This window comes from Tamandua tetradactyla, chromosome 20 (genome assembly GCF_023851605.1).
Source record: "Tamandua tetradactyla isolate mTamTet1 chromosome 20, mTamTet1.pri, whole genome shotgun sequence".
NCBI classification, from domain to species: domain Eukaryota; kingdom Metazoa; phylum Chordata; class Mammalia; order Pilosa; family Myrmecophagidae; genus Tamandua; species Tamandua tetradactyla.
In genome coordinates this window covers 19,627,578-19,643,157 of record NC_135346.1, presented here as the reverse complement: position 1 = coordinate 19,643,157, position 15,580 = coordinate 19,627,578, and the positions used below count along the sequence as shown (strand labels likewise).

The window sequence follows — 15,580 nt, the reverse complement described above, 5'->3', positions numbered from 1 at the left end:
GACCCTGACACGCGGGGTTTCGTATATTACTCTCGCGCCTCCTGTGAGGGTTTGGGGAAATCGTCATTGCCCCTCATAGAGGGGGAGCCTGAGACTCGGGGGGACCTGCCCAGGGTCACACAGCTGCCACGTGGGGACAACAGCAGGATCTGAAGTCGGGTCTGTCCCAGCTCTTTCCTCCACTATGTCCCTGGGATTTCGTGGCTAGCCCCAGAGCCAGACCTGCAGACCTGCTGTCCCCTTGAGTCACTGAAACATCCCCAACCCGACAGGGTGCTCCTGCCACACCTGGGTGAGCAATGGCGGGGCAGTGATTGGGGGGCAGATGGCATGATGGGGGGACACAGAAAGGAAGCATGGAGATGGAAGGTCCAGGCACACGGGGCGTGCACACAGCCAGCTGCACTTACCACCTGAGGGAGGACAAGTGCCCAAAGGGGGTCCCCGGAGCAGACAGAAGAAAGAAGAAGCAGTTATTGAGCCACGGGTGGCACCCAGTCTGCCGAGGACCTACTCCAGCCTCCACCCCCACGGTCCAGGGCTCCCCACACCAGTCACCTCTCCTGTTTGCCCGGCTGGGGGTGGTGGGAGTGCCTCTTGGGACAACCCACCATTTGGGGGACAGGGGCTGCCTGGGACCCAGTGTTGGCAAGGGGCTGCCTCGGGCTTGTGGGATGAGGGCTGGGAAGAGCACACGGTCCTTTAGCAGTGTCCAGCATGGGCACCGCCGGGAGGCCCTGCTGACCTCCCAAGCGCCTCAACCCTTCTACCGCCCTGCTCGAGGGCAGGGACACAGGCGGGGCACAGGGGAAGAAAGCTCAGGGCTGGGCCAAGTCTAGAAGCCAGGTTGCCCAATTCCCAGACCTGCTGGAAGGAACGTGGCCACCAGACGTGCGTCCAGGAAAGGGGCTGCAAAGGGTGGGCCCCAGGGGCAGCTCCCGAGGCTCCTGCTGCGCTCCCCCCCACTCACGTGTCCATGCAGGTCCGTGTTGAGCAGCATTAGGGCACAGGTGAGCGTGTGGATCCCATCTAGGTCAGAAACGGAGGCGCCCTCAGCGTGCGTCCCCAGCTCGCACCCACCCCAGCCCCCAGGAGCTCGCCCAGAGGCCCTCAGCCGGCCCAGCTCGGGCCAACCCTGCCTTTGAGGGCCCCGACCGCGGGGCCACTGCGGCACAGACACTGGCCCTCCTGTGGCCGAGCCCTGCTTGAGCCTCAGACCCAGTAATGGGTCTGGGTCCCGGGATACACCAGTGTCCACCACGGCCGGTGCCTCCTCCAATACCGGGCTGGCCCCCAGCTTCTGGGCCTGAGATCTGTCCGCAGGGCCGGTCCTGCCCTAAGCCCCCGGCCCTCTGACCCCGGCCTCCGCAGCCGGATCAGCACCGTCACAGGGGGCCCCGGTGGGGAGGCCTGAAGACTGACTCTCAAGGATGGAGGACGCTCAGGCACCGGGAAGGACAATGGGGGAGACAGCGGGCGGGCTCTTGCCCAGGAGGCAGTCCCATTCCACCTGCCTGAGCTCACTCTTTAACATTTATTGAGCACCTGCTGTAAGAGAGGACAGCCGATCAGAGCCCAGCAGCACACAGAGTTGGCAGCTTGGACCAGAGACGGGTGGACATGGGGCCTCCCTGGGGGGTTGGCAGAGGGGGCGGCGGCCATACCTTCTGAGGTGCTGTCGTCAGGGTTGCACTGGCAGAAGCGGCGAGAGAAGTGCGTGAGGACGCGCTCACGCTCCTGTGTCTCCCCCATCAGCGGGAAGGCCTTCAGGAAGGTCCTGGAAGGCAATGGAGGCTGCTGAGGGCCTCCCAGAGCCCTGACTCAGCCCAGTTCCTCGGTGGGCTGTGAGCTCTTCCCCACCCCCACCCAGCCCCCTTCTCCCCACACCAAGGTGCTGAGGCTCCAGGACCTGCACCTGGGGGCCTGGACACCCTCTCCGGGCCCAGGGAGACACTCTGGCCCCCAGGATGGCCTCACAAGCACAGAGGCCAGGGTCCCTGGTCAGCTGCCCTCCACTCCCCTCGGGACCCCTTTGGACGTAGCAGGGGCAGGCTGGAAAGAGCGCGGGCAGAGGACTGCCTCAGAGCCTCAGAGCCGCCATCGCTTCTTCCCGGGGCACGTGCCCTCTCCTCGCTCCCTCCTCTATGGCTGGAGCCACACTGCCCCTCAAACGGTCCTTCCTCCATTGTCCCCCCTCCTCAGTGTGCCACGGCCCAGCCCCGGCCTCCCTGGCCCTGCCCCTGCCCCCCACGCCTGAGCTGCCTCCCAGCCCCGGGCTCTGCTCTTGGCCCTCAGTCTCAGTCTCTCCTCCTCTGCCCTCATCACATGCCCAAGACCTGCAACTGCCTCCCCACAGGCACCCCGTGGTCCTTCTAAACATACATGAGGCCGAGATTCATCCCTGCTAAAAACCGTCCCTGTCTCCCAGGACCTTCAGAGTGGCAGAGCTCCTGGCCTCAGGTCCCCGCCAACTGCCCCAGCCCCCTCCGGTCCCTCCAACCACGCACCCCTCGCGCCCACCCTAACAGTCTTCACACCCTGGCCGGGAAAGTCACAGCCACAGCTCAGTGCCTCTGCGCAGCTGCCCCCCACCCCAAATGCCCTTTCCCCTCTGCTGGACAGACCTGCAGCCCCCTCAAGGCCCAGTTCAAAGGCCACTGTCTGTGCAGCGCCGCAGGCCACTGGCCTCCCACATCAGAGGGGGTGGGCAAATGGGGCGGCCAAGGTCCTGCTCCTGCGACCGGAGGTGCCTCTTTCCTTGGGAAGACAGCTTGGGCTCTACTGGTCCTGGGTTCAGCAAACAGGAGGTTGGTCTCTTGCTCATTTTGCTACGGTCCATTCTATTTCTGTTTCCCAAGGCTCCCTGAGGCCTGTGAACCTCACCCTGGGCGGCCCTTACCCTCTATGACTTCCCAGAGCATCCACATTGCAAATCACTTTTTTGAAATTCAATCCCAATCAGTCAACTGTTGAATTTCTTTTAAATCCTTCTATCTGGCTAAGCCTACTTAAAATTAGGCCTAAGAGTCACCCCCAAGAGCACCTCTTTTGTTGCTCAGATGTGGCCTCTCTCTCTCAGCCAACACGACAAGCAAACTCACCACCCTCCCCATCTCTACGTGGGGCATGACTCCCAGGGGTGTGGGCCTTCCTGGCAACGTGGGACAGAAATCCTAGAATGAGCTGGGACTCAGCATCAAGGGATTGAGAAAACCTTCTTGACCGAAAAGGGGAAGAAAGAAATGAGACAAAATAAAGTGGCAGTGGCTGAGAGATTCCAAACAGAATTGAGAGGTTATCCTGGAGGTTATTCTTATGCATTATATAGATATCCCCTTTTTAATTTAAGGTGTATTAGAGAGGCTAGAGGGAACTGCCTGAAACTGTAGAGCTGTGTTCCAGTAGCCTTGTTTCTTGAAGATGATTGTATAATGATTTAGCTTTCACAATGTGACTGTGTGATTGTGAAAACCTTGTGTCTGATGCTCCTTTTATCTACGGTATGGACCGATGAGTAAAACATATAGATTAAAAATAAATAAATAATAGGGGAAAAAATGTTAAAATAAATTGAGTAGATTGAAATACTATTGATCAATGAAAGGCAGTGGTAAGGGGTATAAAAAAATACGGGGAACAAAGGTTAAAGTATATTGAGTAGACAGAAATACTAGGGGTGAGAGGGAGGGTAAGGGTGTGTATGAGTTTTTTCTTTTTTCTTTTTATTTCTTTTTCTGGAGTGATGCAAATGTTCTAAGAAATGATGGTGGTGATGAATATACAACTATATGATGATATTGTGAGTCACTGATTATATACCAAGAATGGAACGTTCATATGTTAAGAATGTTTGTGTATGTTGTTATGTTTTGTCAATTTAAAAAAAATCCTCCTGACATCTGGTTTTCCTCCTCTCCTTGCCCTCTCCCCTGTCTGTTCCCCAGCTCTGGACCCTCCCTCCTCTTACAACCCACTAGGACTTTCAAAGATCGGCTCCCCATTCCAGCCTTAGTCTGTCCTACCAGTGAACTCTCCATCCTCGCTTCCCAGGACCCCTCGCTGAGCCCCACTCCCACTGCAGCCACCACCCACCTCTCCCGCTTCCCAGAGACAGTCCTCCCACCTCCTGCCCTCTCTCTTGCATCCCTGCACCACAAGCCCTTCCGCTCCACTCCAGCCTCTGCAGCCGCTGCTCACACCTGACCTTTCCCCTTAGCCCCGCTGCCTGGCCTCACACCTTGTCTTCGCCCCCCTGAGCCTTAAGCTTCCAGCTCAAAGGCCGCCAGCACACGGCTGCCAGCGCCGCCTCCCGAAACACTGCTTCACATCCTGCACCTTCCAGGGCTCCCCAGTGCCCACGCACCCGCAGCTCGCCCCCTGGGCTGTCGTACAAGGCCGTCCACACAGCGCCCAGGCCTCTCACCGTGGGCTGGTCCCACGCAACACGGGCCCTGACGCACCTCCCTCACTCCAGTGCAAATGTCAGGACCGAGCTCAGCACAGGGCAGCTTGCGGGAGGCTGACCCTCCCAGCTGAGAACAAGGGGAAAAGCCACACAAAATACGTCTCTCTTAAGCTGACTCCACAAGGACCAGACGAGCCAAGATCCTGGAGAGGATGGAGGATGGGTGGGCCGCCTCTGCAGCCGCTTCCCACCCCCCACCCCCGCCCCGGGGGCACTGCTGACAACCAGCCAGGTAAGAGGCTGCCCAGGAAGTGGGGTGGGGGTCAGAGAAACGAGCAGCATTTTTGGTGGCCTCTCGGGTCTGGAGGGACAAATCTGGAGATATCTGCCTAATTTTGAAGCTGTGAGGGGCAGGAGGCGAAAGAGCTAAGCAGAAAAGCCTCTAGGAAGTAGAGAGATTTTTTCTTTTTTTACAGTCTTGCCGCACAGAGCAGACAAAGGCCCAGGGGGAGCCCCCAGTGCAAACGCCAGGTTCCCAGTGGAAAGCCCTGAGGCCCCCCCCCCTACGATGGGGCCGACCCCAACCTTCGGGGCAGCCCCAGTTGGATTCGGGTGACCACGCACGTTCCAGCTGCCCCGCCAGCGCAGGGCCAGCCCCGGGCCGGGAACAGCCCCTCACCCAGAGGTGCTGCGGCCCTAACCAAAAAGGTTCAACCTCTAATTAGAAAACCACTGAGCATGAAAGGGACAGGACAGACGACGGAAAACCAAGAAGACAGAAAGACCATCGAAACAGAGACAGACAGTTCAGAGAGCAGGGTTAGCAGGCATGGATATAAAAAATAACTATGATTAAGAGCTTCAAGAAAACAGTGGAAAAGATGGAGAAAATAAGTGAAAAGATGGCGAAGTCCCCAGAGAATTAGAATCCTAAAAAAAAAAAATGAAAATTCTAGAACTAAAAAAATGTCAATAAATGGGCTTAACTGTATATTAGAGATAGAAAAAAGGGTAGAAGAACTAAAAGCAAGTCAGTAACAAATGTTCCAACTGGAAGCAGAGAAAAAAGGATGGAAAATACATAAAAGAGACATGTGGGACCCAGCCAAAGGGTACAGGCCCCCACCCCCTAGCTCACAGCCTGCCAGCCCACCTACCAAGGCCCCTGCCCCAGCGTCTCCGGGGTGAGCCCTGCTACCCTAACTCTCTCCTCTCTCAGTAGCTGCAGGGAAGTCTCTTTACCCCTGTGGTCCCCAGTCACTCTGTGTGAAAACATGAATGGCGATGTCGCTGTTCAGGAATGCCAAGTTCCAAGCAAGCAGGATGGGCAAAGACCCACCACGTCTGCACACAGGAGGGTCGGGACTCCCTTTGCACCTTTACAACCACAGCGCCTGCCCCTAGCTGCCACTCACTCCAGCCCAGGGGAGTGAGCCCCGGCTGTTCTCTCCAGCCCGTCCCCACAGCCTCACCAGCAGAGCCATGGGCCCTGCCCCCGGTTGCTCAGCAAGTTTATGATCGAGCAGCCAGCAGGAGAATCCAGATGTGCTGCCGGTACCACCTCCGGGCGCCGCCCATCTCAGCCCCACTGACCTGAGCGCTCGGTCCAGAGTCAGGCCTGAGAAGTCGAAGAAACTGAGGTACTCCCCGGCCACCAGCCTGCTGAACTCGTTGCTGTCAGGAGAGCATGGAGTGCCCCGTTAGAAACAGGGCACAATCCAAGGAGAACAGAACAGTTGGAGGTGGGCCCCAAGGCATTGGGACCCACCTACCCCGACTGGCCCAACCCCTAGACGGCCTCTTCCTGCTGGCCAGACAGGCTCTGTTAGTTCAACCTGAACCTGGGGGGGTCAGGAAGGCTTCTTGGAGGAGGTGGTGTCTCAGCCAACACCTGCAGGAGAGGAAGAACCAGCCTGGTGAAGAGCTGGGGTGGGGGGTGCTGACACAGTGTACTGCCAGCCGAGGAAACTGCTCCGATGTCCAAGAAGCTGCTGGTGGGGCCAGTGGGGCCAGAGCCTGCAGAGCGGGAATGGGTTGGGAAGGGATGAGGCCGGAAAGAGAGTCTAAGCATCAGAGGAAGGATGTGAGTTCAGTTCTGAAGGGTTTGGAGCACTGACGAGGATGAGTGAAACGATCAGATCTGTATGCTGGAACTTTCTCTCTAACCGCTGAGTGGAGTTGACTGGGAGGCTGGAGCAGTCTCTGGGAATGAGATGGGAGGCACAGGACGGAGAGTTATTTAGGAGGCAGAGTCCCCATGAATGTGGGTATGACAGAGCAGGGGGCCCCCTAGGAGAACCGGCCAGAGCTCAAGCCCAAGGATGGGGCTGAGGCACACAGGTGAGATCATCAGCAATAGCCTGGCTGGAAGGGAGGGGGGAGCGGGGAGTGGGGAGCAGATGGAATGGGGGGCCTAGGGTGGAGCTCTGGGAAATGCCCACTTCAGGGTGGAGGGAGGAGAGAGAACCGCTGAAGGAGACTGAGAAAGAACAGCCCAAGAGGTAGGAAGGAGTGTGGTGTCCTGGAGGCCAACAAAGAAAATATTTCAAAAAGACTGGATTGCAACTTTTATCCAGGGCATGGGCAGATGAGTAAAAAAAAAATAAGGATAATAAATAAATAAATAATGGGGGGCATAAAGGGTAAAAAATTGAGTAGATTGCAGTACTAGTGGTCAATGAGAGGGAGGGGTAAAGGGTATGGGGTGTGTGAGTTTTTTCTTTTTTCTTTTTCTTTTCCTGGAGTGATGTGAATGTTCTAAAAATGATCCTGGTGATGATACACAACTATGTGATGATATTGTGAGCCACTGATTGTGTACCGTGTGTGAACTGTGTGTGTGTGTGAAGATCTCTCAATAAAAATATTGTTTAAAAAAAGACTAGAGTGAAGAATTCCTGCCACAGAAGAAAATAAATTTCCACCTCAATCTGATCAAACCTGGAGCTCTCTCTCCCATTAATAAGAGACATGGGAAATAGAAAAATGTGTTAAATAGCGCCATGAGGGAGGATTAGCGGCCAAACTCAAAACGTGGGAAATTCTTCAGGACAAATGGCTCAGTTTCTTCCACGAATAAATAGGACAGAAAAAAAAAAAATACATGGGAGGAAGTGAACCAAAAGAGAAGTAAGAAACATATCGGCCAAGTGCAACATGGAGACCTTGTTTGGATCCTGATTTGAGCAAACTAATAGCAGAAAGATACTTTTGAGATAGAGAAAATGAAGCACAGATTGAATATTGGAGATATGAAAGAATTTTTGTTAATTCTCAGACCCGAGGGGCTGAGTGAGGAGAAGGGGGGGCAATGGAGGTGCCTCCGCAGAAAACGCAAGGATTTTGGCTGGAGGCGGGCGGAGGCAGTGGAATCGAGGAAGGATTTTTGTCTTTAAGCTGGGACAGACATGAGCACGATTAAATGGTGGTCGGAAAGCTCCTGGGGGAGAGGGAGGGATAAGCCCCAGTGAGGGCTCCTAAGGGGGTGTCAGGTTCCTGCGTTACAGCCCCAGCGGGGAGGGGGTGTCTGAGTGGTGAATTCTGGGGGGCCGGCTGGGGTGGGTGGAAGAGGTGGGAGGGACAGGAGGAGGTTCGGATCCAGGGACTGACTGGCCCCACTCTGCCCCCTCGCGCCTCCCCCCACTCCCCGCGCGCGCGCGCGCCCCCTCCCTCTCCCCGACTCCCCCCTCCCCCCGCGCCTTCCCCCACCCCCTCGTGCGCGCCCCCTCCCTCCCCACTCTGCCCCCTGCGCCTCCCCCACCTCCCGCGCGCCCCCTCCCTCCTCACTCTGCCCCCCCGCACCTCCCCCACCTCCCGCGTGCCCCCTCCCTCCCCACTCTGCCCCCCCCCGCGCGCCTCCACCCACCTCCCGCGCATACCACCATCACCGCCACCTCCCCACGCCTGCCTCCCGGCAGACTGAGGCCCTGTGTCAGCTCCCCCTTGCAGCCAAGGGTCCGGCTGTCTCCCTCAGCCCTGGGAGCGGCTCCCGGAATCTCCGCACCTTAATGCGGGTGTGGGGAGGCACTCTGGGTGGAAGGGCCAAAGGCGGACGGACATGCTGGTGGCCAGAGTGCTCAGGGAAAGCTTGGAAGCTTCTTCAGTCTCACCGCCCCTGCCTGTCCCCTTCAGGTCTCACATTTGGCTAATTCCCTGTGCCCCCTCCCCTCCAGCCCCCTACCCCAGCCCCAGTCCAAAGGCCAGGCCTTGTTCTTTGAAGACTTCAGCCCCTTCAGCTGGTCCCAAGAGACAACAGGGCTTCTGAGAGCCAGGGGACCACCCAGTCCCAAGCTCCTGGCCCAGCAGTTCCCGCCACAGGCCCCGGCTCTCCTCTCTCCCTGGCCCCAGCAGGCTGTGTCCTCACTACACCACCCACTGTGGCCCCATAACCACATCCCACATCCACCACCGCCACCCCCAGCCCCCCAGGGTCGTCCCACTGCCCTCCCCCTCCTTCCTGAGAGCATCAGCCCTGGCCCAAACAGCCCAGAAAGGAAACAGATTTAGGGCGAGGCCAGGAATGAGGACAGAGGCAGGAGGGGCACCCTTGGGGACTGTTAGGAGCCCCCCGCCCCACCCCCAGCATCAGACACCCCTATAGAAGTCACCCACAACCGCTGCAGGCTGAGGGCGACACCGGGCCCGCCTGGGAGGGGCGGCACCGGAGGCGGCACTCACTTCTTGCCCAGCTGCCGGGCCACGTCGCAGCGCTGGAAGCCCTCAAGGTGGTAGAGGCGGCGGGCCAGCCTGCGAGCAGCTTCGCTGACCCCCTGGCACCCATTGGCCAGCGGGTCCAGGCCCCCAAGCTCCAGCCCCTCGGAGCTGCTCAGCTCAGAGTCTGAGTCCGACAGGCCATCCTTCAGGCTGGGGTCACTGCAGAGGGAAGGGGGCATGGAGAAGAGGCCCTGAGAGGGGGCTAGGAGACCCCCCAGGCCTCTGAGAACCCATGCGGGGCCAGAGCTGGGAAAGAAACTCCGTCGCAGTGAGGGGAAATCAAGGCAGACTTCCAGAAGCACCCCATAAGTGAGGTCATTCGAGGCCGCACATGCCCACAGCCCAGCTCCCTGGCCCCATCTGGGCTGCAGAGACCTGGAAGGGCAAGGCAGGACCTCTGGGCGGGGGGTGGGGAGTCTGGGTACAGGCGAAGGGCAAAGTGACCTTGGAGCAGGCTGGTGGTCTGAGGACACTGGGCCGCCCTGACAGGCTGTGCCCGCTCTGGGCCTCCATTTCCCCACCCACTCGGTCCTCCCAGCTCCCAGCCTGGGCCTGGCCTCACCTGACTGAGTTCAGCAGCTTGTCCGTGTCTTCCTCCTCCTCCTCCTCCTCCTCTTCCTCCTCCTCGTCCCCGCCGGGGCCCTGGGGCCCGTCCTCGTGGAAGCCGTTGGGCACAGCCATGAGCGACAGGCGGCTCAGGACGTTCTCCGAGCGGCTGCTGGAGATGGAGCGCCGCAGGGGGCTGCCCGGCTCCCCATCGCCACACGCCGTCCCCGTGTCCCCCTCAGGCCCCAGGTCCCCCAGGCCCAACCCGGCCCCCAGCTCGGGGCTGTCCCGGGCCCGCTGCTGGATGAGGGGCGTCAGGGGGGCCTCGAAGCTGACGCAGCTGTCGCTCTCGTCCGTGAGGCTCAGCACGTCCAGGGAGTCGAGGCTACTGTACCGGGTGCCGCGCAGCAGCTCCGACTCCACGATCTTCTCAAACGTGGCGCTGAAGCCGTCCCGCACGTCCGGCTCCCCGGGGCCGCCCAGCCTGGGGGACGCGGGGCCCCGTCACCAGCCTGCCCGGAGCCCCCCATCCACTGCTGGGAGCTCCTCCATGGCCAGGGCAGGAAGCAGGCCTGGCCTGGGTCCTGTGGATCTGCCCTCTCAGCCAGTACTTACCGAGCTGGGTGCAGATACGGGGCTGGGTGCTAGGGACACCGCAGTGGAAAAGCCAGCCACGGCCCCTGCCCCTCAGTGCCCAGCCCGGGGCCCACAGCAGGCATCAAATACTTGTCTAAATGAACGAACGCGGGGCCCCTCCCCCCGGCCTGGCCTCCCACAGCGGTGTGAACACCTCCCTGTCCCAACTAGTGTCACATTGGGTCCTGATGTCGTTGTCCCCACCGCCCAAAGTTCTGAGCTCGGCCAGCCACATCTCTTCCTCCGAGAGAGGGAGCGAGGCATGGCTGCCCCCGCTAGGCCCCCTCGCCGTGATTCCCCATCCTCGAGCTCTCTCTTCGTTTCCTCCCCAGCCCTTACCAGAATGCAACCTTCTGTGTGTCCACCTGGGTCTCAAACGTCCCCAAGTCCCAGCCCCACCCACAGAACAAAAGCTCCTCAAGGCCAGCGGGCACCCAGCACACAGCAGTGCTCAGTCCCTACTAACCACTGGCTGGAGGGGCAGGTGCTTGCCAGCCTTGTGGTCCCGCCCCCCTCCCCGGGCCAGGCGGCCCCCCCAGAGGGGCCTTCACAGCAGCTGTTTCCTCTGCCCCGAGTCCTCGTGCCCTGGACACCTACGTAGCTAAAGCTCTCTGTCCCCATGACCTTCTCCACGAGGTCTCGCCTGACCCCCCTATTTATGACCTGCCCCCCAAAGCCTCTGGTCCTCTTTCTCCTGGTTTATTTTTTCCAATGCACTCATCCCTCCCAGAATCCTCTATAACTTATTCATTATTTTTATTGTTTATTGTCTGACTCCCCCGAAGACCATAAGCTCCGTGAGGGCAGGAATGTTTGTAGGTTTTGTGCACTGACGGATCCCCAGCATCTAGAAGGCGGCCCCACCCGCAGGTGACCTGAGATGTCCTGGCGGCGGGGGTGGGGGGGTGGGGGGGAGTGGCTTGTGTACAGGAGAGAGGCAGGGAAGGCAGGCAAGGAAGGGAGGGACTCAGAGAGAGAACAAGAGAGAGACAAAAATAAGAGACCAAAAAGAAGAGAGAGAGCCGAGCAAAAAAAAGATTAAGATGGAAATAAAGAGATACAGAGAGCACACAAGAAACAGAGGAACAGAGATAAAGAGAGAGCAAGAGAGACAAAGGCCAGAGACACTGGGAAGAGACACTGAAGGGGGCAGGGGGAGCCGTTCTGGGAGAAAAGTGCTGACCTAGAAGAGAAAAGCCTGGCTAAAAAAAAAAACAAGAAGCAGGAAAAACAAAAACAACAATAAAAAACACATGGGAATAAATATTTGCCAGACTTATGGAAAATAAAGAAAAGAAAGGTCAAAAAAAGAGAGAGAGAGAGAGAAAAGGCTGGAGCTGTAGCCATCTTCCCCCCACCCCCAGCGGGAGTGAGGACGCCGCCTCCTGAGGTCCTCTCTGCCAGGGATGAGGAGTGGGGAGGAGAGCAGAAATTTCGAAAGGTGTCAGGGTGGCCTCCTGGGCAAAGGGAGGGAAAGAAGGATCACTGCCGGGACTGCCAGGACAGACCCGAAATCTACCCAGCAAAGGCACCTCCGGCAGGCAAGTGATGGATACTGGGGGCCCCCGAACAACAGGGGGGAGCCCTGCCCTCAGGGGGCTCTCACATCACGGTCAGAGCCATGAAAGGCCCCTATCCCCACCCTTCGTGCACCTGAGCAGACCTGAGGGGAGGCCCTGACACTGGCCCACTCCCCAAATCTCCATCTGCCCCCACCTTCGGCCATCCCAAATAAATACACCGTCTAAATACAGTGTGCTCCGGGAAACCCCGGGCCCTCAGCCCCCCACCGCTGCCACTGCTGCCCTAGGCCTGGAATGGAAACACGCTGAGGACCACAATGCACCCGGGACACACAGTACACCCCCCCCACCCTGTCTGTCCTCACATTTCTACCTGCAGAGACCCAGGCAGTATTTACCCCACACACCACATACACACCCACATGTGCACACACGATGCGCAGCCTAGCGCACACAGACACGCACACACCAACCACACAGCCCCATGCACATAAACATGCTCACACGTACGTGTGCACAGGCCAGACACACACACACTCACACGCCTCCCACACACTTACCCATTCAGGCCAGGGCCTGCATCTGTGTGTACCAGACCTCAGCACACTTTCTTTCCTCAACCCACCCTGGGGTCTTCGACACGTGCCCTGTCCCAGCCCCAATCCCCTTACCCGACTGGTCCCCCCAAGAACCCAGGCTTCTCTACCTCCTGCTGAAGATAGCAGAAACGGGGCTATAACCGGCAAGGAAGACTAACGTGACGTTCCTGGTAGGACTTCCTGATGGCAGAACTTCACCTACTTTCCTCAGGTGAGGGACAGCAGACAGAGGTGACCCTACAAAGCCTGCTTGGGGTCAGTTGCAGAACGTGGGAGATTCTGATCTCCAGCAGGCAGAGGGATGGACCAAATGGCCTTTTACCTCAAGGTATTTTAAAGGGACCTGGAACCCTGAATGTCCAGCCTGGGGCGGGGTGGGGCAGGCAGCCCTTCCACCCCCCACGGAAATGGCCCACAAGAGGCCTGCTGGCCTCACAGAACGCACAGAAGCAGGGCGAGGCAGGGGCACGCACTCCCCACTCCGCACAGGGGAAAATCAAGAAATGAATTGCTGAGTGACGAGGTCCATGCCACCCCGGAGTGGAGCAGCTGAACGTGGTAAGCCCCCCCCCAGGACCCCCACTTACCCCAGCTGAGGGTCCTCAGTGTCTGCGCAGAGGCTCCCGGAGGCCTCGCCCCCGTCTGCCGGCCCGCCAGCCCTCTGGGACCCGGACTCTGCTGAATCCTCCAGCATGGCTGAGGCTGGCTCCGGGGCTAGGCCTTTGGTGAGCGAGAGGCTACGGTCAAGGCCACGAAGGGTCACGTGCAGGCCCTCTGCCGGCTCCCCGGTGCCCACCAGGCCGCCCCTCATCTCAGGACCTGGGCTGCCGCGGCTGCCCCTCGGGCCCTCGCTGACTGCGGCTCCGTCCTGGGTCCCGGGTTCCTCCTCACAGGACCCTGTGGCCTCAGGTTCCAGGCTGGGGTCCCAGGCAGCACCTCCTTCCCCGGCCAGTGCAGACGGGAGCTCCCGCTCATCCATGGCAGTTGCTGCTTGGGACGCCACTAGACCTGGCACAGGAGAGATGAAGGGGTCAGTCACTCAGGGCAGGTGCGGGGGGCCTCAAGCCCAGTGGAACTAGCGCCAGGGCAGCCAACGGGGGCAGAGGGCGGCCGGGGTGCTCTGCTCAGGACCCTTCGGCTGGAGTCCGAGCCCTGGTCAGGACCCTCTCCCCACCCCACTCCCCACTCCCCCCGATCCTCGCCACCCCCAAGTGCCCCAACCCGTGACATCCCTGGTACCTCTTGGGTGTCTCTGCTGCACCCTCCAGAATTCACCAAAGCCCCCTGAGGAAGATCCAGGTTGAGAAGAACTGGGGAAGGGTCCAGCACCCCCGCAGGTCCCCCTTTCTGAGATGAACCCCAGGCTGAGAGCGACCCGCCAGCTCACCTGCCCCTGCTCCCCCAGCCCGACTCCCAGGACAGGACTGAATCTTTGTGGTTTAATGGAGGGAACTGGGTGAGAGCAGCCTTTACAGGGGGATTTACAGAGGAGGGAAGAAAGTCAACGGAGGTGCAGCTTTATCAGAGGACCCCCGGCCCCTAGCCAAAGCAGTGAGCGACAGCCACCAGCAGACCCCGCGTGAGGCGCTGTCCAGGGTGCTGGGAGGGTGCGGAGGCAGGCGGGAGCCCTGCAAAGAGGAGAGGCTGCCTCCGCCCATCCAGCATCCGTGACCCGGGCTGTGGGGAGGACAGAGGGCCCTGGGGCTCCCTCGGCCACCCGGACCCCCACCGGAAGCGGTGCAGGACACTCTGGGGAGAGCACTGGAAGGGGAGTCAGGCTCTCCTCTGACCAGCTCCCGGCGTGACCTCTGGTGGGTCCAGTCAAGCCTCGTCACTGCCTGGCCCAGGCCAGCCCCTCTCCCCTCTGTCCCACTCTGCACCTGTTTCCCTGTGAAATGAGGAGACCTATTTTACCAGCACCTCCACCCCTGCCCCCATTTAAAATGGAGCAGGACCAGCCCACACGTCCCAGAGGCTTTCTGCCCAGCCCAATCCTCAAAGGGCGGGTGTAGATGTGATGGGCTGTGCCTGGGGGGGGTCTCTATCACCTCATCCCCCTTTGACCCTGGCCCACCCCGTCTAAGCTGCCCTAACTCTCAAGTGGCCTCTGCCAGTGGGGATACAGACCAGCTCCCCGGCCACATTGGAGGGCTGCAGAGAAGCAGGAATCTGGGGCGTTGCTCCCAATTCTGGCTGGGCCTCTTACTTTCTCCCCTCTTTGGCTGCCCCCAGCACCCCTTCCCTCCTCTGCCTCTCCCTGAGGAATAAGGGAGGTCCTGGGTATTCAGGAGAGGCTGGAAGAGAAGAGGACTCGTCAGCCTTCCTGGGCCACCTCTGCAGAACAGACTGCAGGATTTAAGTGAGACCCCTACTTCCTGCACTTGCCTGGTCACAAGTAACAAGTAGCACTTAAGGGGCTTGTTAAAATGCAGATTACTAGGCTTCATCCCAGACCTCCTGAACGAGAATCTACAGGGAATGGATCTGGAAATCTGTTCTTATAATGAGGCAAGTTTGGACAACAGAGTTAGACTCAAGGAAGAACTTCCCACTTAGGGAAGATGAGCCTGGAGAACAAGGGGAGTCGCCTTCTCTGGGGACTTTAATTTCTGCCACCATTGGACCAGTTACAGTTCATTTGACTCTGGGTTTTCAAACATGCAGCGGATGAGAAGAGAGCAGGACAGGCAGGGCTCAGGGCCCCAGCCCACCCACCCTGAGCATCGCCTTCGAGAGTTTTGAATACTGAGAGTAAGGTTTTACTTAAAAGAAAACTAAAATTTCACAGATTAAAAAAAATCTGAAGAGCCAAGCTCTAGACTATTTGGACCCTGAACCTAGGACACGGGGACCCCGTGGGGTTCAGCACTGAGAGATTCTTTCTGGTCTGTCCTAAATCCCCGCTGCTGTGGTTGCTATTTCAATCTGTTCCCTCCGGTTGTGTGCTCAGAGGAGGGAGAACAGGAGGTCACCTCCTCAACTGAGACTTCTTGGGGGTGGGGGGAAGCATTTAGAAAGGATAGAGGAGGGAGAGCGGGGCCTTTTGGCCCATTGCCTGAGTTCTAGTCCTCTGGCCTGCTTTCTAGCCCAGGGGCCTGGCTGAGCACTAGATCTGGGGTACAGGGTTTCAACCCAACTCTGCAGGGATGCCTCAGGCT

The 15,580-nt window shown here is 58.9% G+C and overlaps 1 protein-coding gene across 1 annotated transcript in view; it reads right to left on the bottom strand.

Annotated features, from left to right (window-relative positions):
• PSD2 (pleckstrin and Sec7 domain containing 2) overlaps positions 1 to 13,401 on the bottom strand; it is a 34,081-nt gene extending 20,680 nt beyond the window's left edge. The window contains exons 1-6 of the mRNA XM_077138052.1: positions 13,010 to 13,401; positions 9,681 to 10,148; positions 9,083 to 9,277; positions 5,999 to 6,079; positions 1,665 to 1,777; positions 971 to 1,029 (exon numbers count right to left, since the gene is read on the bottom strand). Of these exons, the coding sequence (XP_076994167.1) occupies positions 971 to 1,029; positions 1,665 to 1,777; positions 5,999 to 6,079; positions 9,083 to 9,277; positions 9,681 to 10,148; positions 13,010 to 13,401 (1,308 nt within the window). The remainder of the gene's footprint in view (positions 1 to 970; positions 1,030 to 1,664; positions 1,778 to 5,998; positions 6,080 to 9,082; positions 9,278 to 9,680; positions 10,149 to 13,009) is intronic.
• Between the last annotated feature and the right edge of the window lie 2,179 nt (positions 13,402 to 15,580).